This window comes from Clupea harengus, chromosome 19 (assembly GCF_900700415.2).
Source record: "Clupea harengus chromosome 19, Ch_v2.0.2, whole genome shotgun sequence".
Taxonomy (NCBI): Eukaryota; Metazoa; Chordata; class Actinopteri; order Clupeiformes; family Clupeidae; genus Clupea; species Clupea harengus.
The window spans coordinates 16,076,412-16,083,014 of NC_045170.1; the positions used below are offsets into that span (position 1 = coordinate 16,076,412).

At 40.1% G+C, this 6,603-nt stretch overlaps 1 protein-coding gene across 1 annotated transcript; it reads right to left on the bottom strand.

Moving 5' to 3' along the window:
• Nucleotides 1–101: 101 nt before the first annotated feature.
• c19h5orf49 (chromosome 19 C5orf49 homolog) lies at nucleotides 102–6,078 on the bottom strand. The gene is made up of 3 exons (XM_012818223.3): nucleotides 5,889–6,078; nucleotides 5,618–5,731; nucleotides 102–298 (listed from the first exon to the last, which is right to left on the bottom strand). Exons 1-3 carry the CDS (start codon nucleotides 6,006–6,008, stop codon nucleotides 119–121), a joined length of 414 nt encoding a protein of 137 aa, XP_012673677.1. The 5' UTR covers nucleotides 6,009–6,078; the 3' UTR covers nucleotides 102–118.
• Nucleotides 6,079–6,603: the final 525 nt, after the last annotated feature.

Here is a 6,603-nt window from a genome sequence, read left to right on the forward strand (position 1 = left end):
AAACTAAATAAAACATACTAGTTTACTTATATAATGTAGAAGCCCATGAATCAAACTCTCTTACTGTATGTATGTATATTGTGACAAAACATTACATATCAAGTTAAAAGAATGAGCCTCAAACAGGGACGACTGATCCATATCCCTCTTCCAACGATTTCGTGATTCCGTTTTTCCTGAAGAATTCAGCTCGGATGTAGTTAACTCGGGAAAACTGGCGCCCCGGTTGGTAATTAGGAGGTGGTAAGCGTCGCCCATGCTCGGAGGAAGATAAAACTGGGAGAGACCGTGATGACTCCTGGAACACAATCACATATTGCGCATTGAACAATAACGAAGGCCTCAGCAAAGTGAAGGACATGGTAACCAGTTGACAAAAAGCTGTCTAAGAAGTTGGAAGGCTAATGTGATATTTGTTGCTAAGCTATCACTGTTTTTGTGGGTGTGCACTTTTCCCTTGTTTGTAAGTAGGTTTATTGGCAAAGGCAGAGCTGGCATACCTCTCTCAATACCAGCAGGTATAGAGACTTGGATGATTCACACTCATGGAGTTTGGCTAAAGAGGGCAGCTGATTTTTAATTATTCATGTATGTTGTCCTTAATTGCATCCACTAATGCAGGCCATGCATTGTGTCATGCGCACACACCTGCAGACACCACAGCCTGATATACTCACAGGCTACAACTATTTTGGTTTAAAAAAAAAAAAAAAATTGGATTAAAACTTGACCTTTGCATATTTGTCTCCCTAATATTTACAGCCTTATGCCTAACCACACTCGGATCAACAAAGAGTTAAGTCAGAAAATAAAATTGAATGTTAAACCTTCAATGTAAAAATGTGGCCCTATGTCTAAATATGGCGTCATCTTCAGTTGCTCAGGACTCTAAGGAATAGACAAGGCAAAGACGAGCCAAACCAGAGCTGTAACATTGACGAATAATTAACCGTTTACAAAAACAAACTAACAAACAAACAAACAAAGTACTTCTTTGGTCAAGCTGTGAGTTGCAGTCTATGTAGGGCTTTGCTTGTTTGCTCTTGTCTTTCCCATGAATGTCATCAGCCAGACGGTTTTAGCAAACAGGCATTTGAATGTGTGCTGCTGGCGTGATTTCATTCCAAGAGAAGAAGCGTCAGCCTTTCAGCACAGCCTTGCATGCATCAGGCATGACTGGCAGGTCCTACTTTGATGTAGGGATGCACGATATTGAATTTTAGCCGATATCCGATATGTCGATATTTACAAGCTCATTTTGGCCGATTGCCGATGCCGATACCGATATATACACCTCTGCTTTTTACTTATTGAAAAGTCTCTCATGTACTAGAATTAATCTGTTATTATGATAGGGTATTGCTGTAGATACAGGACATTTATTATTAACTATTGAAATTATTTCAAATATGGCAGATTTATTTATATTTTCACGTCACAATTTTCATACTTGAACAGTACCAACTTGAACAACTACACTCTGGAAATGCAACTTGGCTAACTTGGAAAGCTAACGTTGGTTAACTGACTTACAGTTTAATAACATCCCTTCTAGGATTTCTAGACTAATCTATGTAAGGTTATTGCCAAGTTAGCTATATAAATTCCATATATGCAAAAGTAAGCCATGTACAGATAGCGTGGGCTCGTGACATAACGTTTCACATCCCTTCAAATGAGATCATCAACTTCGTTGGTGTCACGTAGCATGCAAGCTAACTAGCTAGTGTTGTCTAGCTAACTAGCAACTTATTAACTATTAGCGCGCAACAGGTAATGTTGCAAAGCGTTGCACGCGGGTGGTCTGCATCTATGCATGTAACCTACGTTACGGCCAAGCTGTCGTCTCCTCTTCCATCTCCTGAAAAGTTTCCTGACAAATTCGCCTTATTCACACGCGCCGCCATTTTGAAACGAAAACGAGGCTTGGTTGGGTAAACCCGACCGGAAGTCATTCTCTACCATACGAAGATAGATAGATAGATGGATACTTTATTAATCCCGAGGGAAATTTAGGAAGAGTAATGATGGACGGAGAATGGACCACACATCTTCTGCCCTTGCGGCATTAATAGATTGTTTTTTTTACAAATACCGTCAGCATCATGTTTATTTACCTGGCTAGCTAGTAAATGGCAGCGAAGTTATACTGTCAGAATTGATAGCACGAATGAGTCAAATTTGTAAAATGACAGGTGATTCATGGCATCTTTACCAGGATGATCTTGTGAATAACAATGCTTTTGCAGTCAGAAAGAGAGAGAGTGGCAGGGCAAGTGTGAGAGCGAGGGCAGTTCCCTCCATGAGAAAGAATGAGATCCCCTACATGGTCAAGGTAGCTAAGTTAGATGTTACAGCAACAGAAGGGAGGAATTGCTAATCGCTAACGAGATGCTAGCGGCGAAACCTAGCCTAGCGAAACCTGTTGAAATGTGCTTACTTTGACACTATGACAAACTAGTGAGTCAACGACTTTCCTAACACAGTCAAACATCAAGCAAGTGCAACACAAGACGGCAAATAAGCTACTTACTAGTTTGGTAGACAGTAGTAACCTGGCGTCTTAAGGCAAACTTACATAACGCAGTAGGATAATATGCCTACGGACCCTGGTATGACAGAGGCTATTCTTCATATTAAGCGTCATTGCAGCGCCCCAATTTTTTTAAGCTGTTTTTTTTTTTTTAAAGGTTAGATTGCTAATCCTTACCCTTACCCTAAAGTACAATTGCTAAATACAGTTACTTTAAGGCAAAAGAATTCCTCACGTTCAGAGGCTGTTCAAAAGTTGCTCACGTTGAGCTTTCTGGCACACACATTCCATGGTATGTTTGGTGCATTTCATAATAGCCAAGTAAATAAACATGATGCTGACGGTGAGCTGCAAAAAATAATCTATTAATGCCACAGTTATAGGGGGCAAGAGCAGAATATTTGTGGTCCATTCTCTGTCCATCATTACTCTTCGTATCGTAAAGAATGACTTCCGGTCGGGTTTACCCAACCAAGCCTCGTTTTCGTTTTCAATATGGCCGCAACGTGAATAAGGCGAATAGCATGTCAACATCCTCTGATACTGTGAAGTACTGCCACACCGACGTGTTGAATTACGTTGTTGGCGCTCATAGTAACCAAAACATTTGCTTCGCGTGCGCATAATTTGAACGTCACTTTATCGGCCAGGTACATCGGCAGAAATGTTCATATCTGCAGATGCCGATAATTAAGTTTTGAAGCTTTTATCTGCAGATACCGATGTCGTGCCGATATTATCGTGCATCCCTACTTTGATGCATTTTTTTGGAGAGACAAGCACTTATGTGGACACATTATTTATTTCCTGAAAGGATCTGTTAGAGCTCAAACAGAATGACCATTGAGTTCTTGGTAGAAAAAATCCCATAGCTGATACCGAAAGGGCACTGTCATATTAAAATCATGATTGTCTCTGTGTGTGTGTGTGTGTGCTGCTTACACCAACTCCCTTTTAATCAGATAATTTTAGTTATACACAGGAAAAGATGTTGAATTCCTCATGCTATTGGCTGAGGACTTCCCACAGCAGCCAAACCTCTCACTGTCACATGCAAGTACTCATACCCAACAACCTAGCCTAAGTATTATAGAAGCAACATTAACAAAGATGTCTTCGTGACCATTTTGCTGGGGTCGTGGGCACCTTCCTTTGCCAGTGTTTCATTGAATTAGGCCCAGGACACCCTCCAGACAGCTCAACAATGGTGTCTGGCATTCTACACCCACCCCTCTTCATACTCATGACGGGTTAGGACACTTTACCAAGGCCAGGGTCAATACCAGGGACAACAACAGACAGCCCTCAAGAAGATACACCTCGAAAAGATTTCACATTCATATCTCAGTGTCTGAACTATGCATCGCAGATAAACATAGCACAAAAAGTAAGGAAATTTGTGTTTGGTACATTATTTCTCTGTTGTAACAATGCTTCTTGGCAATAAATCTTATACCGTTGGAAAGCCTGTTTATTTCCCTTTTAAATGGTGCCACATTTGTAAGGAACATGCATTTGGGGGATGAGCAGCAGAGCTGAGTATGTGGGTTGCGCCCATGAAAAATTTGCCAAATCTTCTGTATCTAATGTGATGCATTAACCTGTAAAGCACTTTGAGTGCACTAATAGGTAAAAAGCGCAATATAAATGCAGTCCATTTACCATTTATTGTGGCGTGCAAGGGGATTGTGCACTTCCGTGTGTGTGTAATAGTTTGCCCCATAATGCTCTGCATGTCTGCCCGTTAGAATGGTTATTGTTTGATTCTTTGGTTTAATGTTCCGTTTTAGAATGTATTTGTGTTTCCCTGTTTGTGTTAATGTCAGCATGTATTTCTGTTATCCTTTTGAATCTGTGTGATATGTGTAATTGACTGTGCAATTCCCGGTCTGTTAGTGTATTGGGCCACCTATTAATCATGTAAAGATTAGACACCCCTAGTGATTCTACCCTTTTGTATCAGTCTATTTGGATGTTGGTATTGGTAAGTAGACAGCAAGACACCAACATAGAGCCTGCTTCCTGTGCTGTAGTATGTCATGCTCATCTGACAGGTCAGCTCTCTTTCCTATCAATGTTCTGTCAGTCATCTCTTCTTGTGGCACTATGTTTTTGCCTACTTTGCTGAGATCACAAACTCACCACTGACAGTCAAGTTTCTAACAGTGACTCATTAACTGTGATGACTATAGATATAATTTGTATTCCAATATTTTTCCAATCCTGACTGAAAATATTGAGCCTAATTAAAATGTCAATACTCCTTGGCCTGTTGCACTTACCATGCCCCCATGTTTCCAAGCTAATTATAAACAGATCTGAAATAAAAGGACCTACAGTAGGCTACCAGTCAAAAGTTCGGACACACTTTCTCATTTTTTTAGAAGTTTTTTCTTTACTTTTGTTATTTTCTGCATGGTAGATAACACTTTTTGTTTAGAAGTAGTTTAAATGTCTTCAGTATTAATCTACAATGTAGAAAATAATAAAAGTAAAGAAAACACTTCTCAAAAAAATTAAAGGTGTGTCCAAACTTTTGACTGGTACTGTATATGAAATGTAGGCCTACTCCGTGCCTTGCAAACCTAAACAATTGTTACTGTTCCAATAAACACAATTATGTCCCCAATTATGTCCTGAAGTGGGCTGAATAAAGCAGGAGTTGAACCATATGCTTACTTTCCATTGCTCATTAGGATATGCTCTTTTCAGAGAACGAAAACAGCATTTCTGTTTCAATTCATCACATCTGATTAAGTTCTTATAGCCTTTATCATTTCACACCAAACTGTGAGAACTGCTACAAAAAAAATCTTGCAATCTGATTTAGTGAACAGATATAAATCTGTGGTGAAATTGCAACTTTAACTTACATTCAAGTTGTTCTTCTGAAGTCATTGGAGTTGCTACGAGCCAAGTTGTTTGCCGTGCGATTAAGCTCATTGTTAAAGATAGCGATCCCTGCCCTAAACTCATAAATTAGCATTTACAAAACATGTGCTCTTGCTGGGTTACATTAAAAGCTTCGTGGAAAACAATCTGGTCAGCCTAACTATCAGCCATTGCCACTGGTATTCTGCTTACCTCAACGTAGAAGTCGAGACCTCTGCCTTTTGCATGTTGTCTATCATCACGGTGTAATTTGTTGTCGTAACCTTCAGTTCGTCGATATAAATCATACTGGTGAACCTCTTGAGCCTAAAGAGGACACTGGCATATGAACAATAACATCTGCGACGATTAAGCTATTTCAGTTGATATAACTGTATCTTTGATGTGGTCATTTAGGCTTAACAACTGAATTATCGATAGGTGCTAGTGAAGCTAACAATAACAGCAAACAGACTTTGCATACCCTGGGATTAGTGAAGTTGAAATAGGTCATCTCTTTCGGTTCAGGTCTTCTTGATGGGATAAAGCTAAAAACGGACAAAGTAGAGAGTGGTTTATTTTCTGCTTGAGACAGCAAATCCATGTTTCAAGTTTAAGACAACTTCTACTATTAGGAAACTTCGCTGTGCTTCTCGCTGGTAAAGGACCAACTGTGTAACAGTTTACAGTTGCTTAGATACGCCTTGGACAGCAGGCCAGGCAGCTGCATGGGTGGGCAGGAGAGAACCTGTCCAACTCAGCTAGTCTTGCAACTGGAGCAGGTGCGATCATTTGCAGGTCAGGTAATGTTTAGATCCTTCTGACCCAGCTCTCACGTAAGGACAGCAACTGCACACTCCTTAGTAACATTCACCTGACTAGTGTCTTGTTTTAGAAAAATGCTATTACAAGAAATGTAAATTGACTAATAGCCTGATTTTTGGGAGTCTGTGACCCAGGTCCCATTGAGACCTGTGGTAAAAAGAAGATGATTTGCAGAACACATATGGGAACTCAAGCTTAATTCAAATGTGCAAAGCAATATTCCTCTTGTGGGGTCATGCGAGACTACAGCAACGGTGTCCCAGTTATCATACCAATATGCAATATTAATTTAGCTCCCATTGCCTAATGTGACTATTTTGGGGCTTATAATGATGTCTGTGTGTAGTCTAGATTTGTGCAGTCACACACACTCT